Below are 1,415 nucleotides of genomic sequence, written 5' to 3'. Positions count from 1 at the left end.
GTGCGGGTGTCCCCCCCCCCCCCCCCTCAAGGTGCCACAGTGCGAGTTGGGGCCCCCCATCAAGGTGCCTTAGTGCAGGTTGGGGCCACCATCAAGGTTCTGCAGTGCTGGTTTGGGTCCTCCTTTAAGGAACTGCAGTGTTAATAGGGGCTCCCCTCAAGGTACTGCAATGGCAGTTGGGCCCCTCTCTCAAGCTGTGGCAGTTGGGTCCTCCACCCTCATGTTAGCTGAATGTTGCTGTGCCATGTCTGTCCTGACCTGCACCTCATGTGCCCTTTGCTTTGTCTTCCAGGTGAGGTGATGCAGATTATGGAGCAGAGAAACATTTCTGTCAAAGAGATTGAAGAGTCTCCTCTAGAAAATATGTGAGTGATCTGAGATGCTGCCAGATGATTTCCCAACTTCTTTACAGGATCAAAAAAACAGAAGATTTAACCCGATAGAAGATAACGGGTTAAGTAGCGGTCAAATTAAGGATCCGGACAAGTCGATGAATAGAAAAAAGGGAATAATTTTATTGAAAACACATATACGTTTATACATTTAACTCATTAAATACCATTAAAATCATGGATAACATGCAGTCGCAAATTAAATGTGGATCAACCCTATTCACTATTGCACTTGGGTCCCCACCGTGGGGGGAAGTGACCGATGCAGCTATTACTTCGGTCCCTTCTCCATCAATTCCTATATGTATGTCAACCTTCGTGAACTGCAAGGACCGGAGGAATGGTCCCGACCGAGGAGACTCTTTCCCCCACGGTCGGGACCATTCCTTATTGAGGAGTCAGAGCCGTGCTGTGTACACAGGTGTCTCCTTGCCCGGCATGTATTGACATGGAAAATCAGTCATGAAAAGTAATTTTTCAAGACTTTCACTTTCTTATTTATTATAATATAATGTTACACAGAGGCAGTTAAAGGGAACCTGCCATGCATACCCAGTAATGTGTCAGTGTAACACTTCCAGGTATTTATTACCTCTCACAAAGATCACATGATTCCCTCTGACAATGCCGCCATCTGCTTTTCTCACCAGAAGGACGGCACCATCTTTATTCAGGTATCACCATCTACTTCCTGGACTGAGATGAAAACTCAGATGACACAAATCATGTAAATCCGGGTGCAAGTTACAATGTTGCAGACGGATCACTGGGGGGAGGGAAGACTGAGGAAATGCTTCCTCCTGCCTGCAGCAGACTGATCACTGGGGGGAGGGGAGACTGAGGAAATGCTTCCTCCTGCCTGCAGCAGACTGATGACCTCATCTCAGCCTAAGCAAAGTCACTGCACTGGAGACCAAGGATGACTTTTAATGATAAAATGTGGAGCTTTCCTGGAAAAAGATTTTGTTCTTGCACATGTCAGGAAAGTCAGCAGGTTTCAAGAAGTTGTGCTGACATCATGGC

The 1,415-nt window shown here is 46.7% G+C and overlaps 1 protein-coding gene across 1 annotated transcript in view; it reads left to right on the top strand.

Annotated features, from left to right (window-relative positions):
• Positions 1-1,415, top strand: part of NARF (nuclear prelamin A recognition factor) — an 18,898-nt gene that overhangs the window by 14,883 nt on the left and 2,600 nt on the right. Inside the window, exon 8 of the mRNA XM_018566974.1 lies at positions 293-365. Within this exon, the coding sequence (XP_018422476.1) occupies positions 293-365 (73 nt within the window). The remainder of the gene's footprint in view (positions 1-292; positions 366-1,415) is intronic.

Source organism: Nanorana parkeri, unplaced genomic scaffold (assembly GCF_000935625.1).
Source record: "Nanorana parkeri isolate BGI_ZX_2015 unplaced genomic scaffold, ASM93562v1 scaffold994, whole genome shotgun sequence".
Taxonomy (NCBI): Eukaryota; Metazoa; Chordata; class Amphibia; order Anura; family Dicroglossidae; genus Nanorana; species Nanorana parkeri.
The sequence above is the reverse complement of the archived record's forward strand: the minus strand, read 5'-3'. Positions and strand labels throughout refer to the sequence as shown.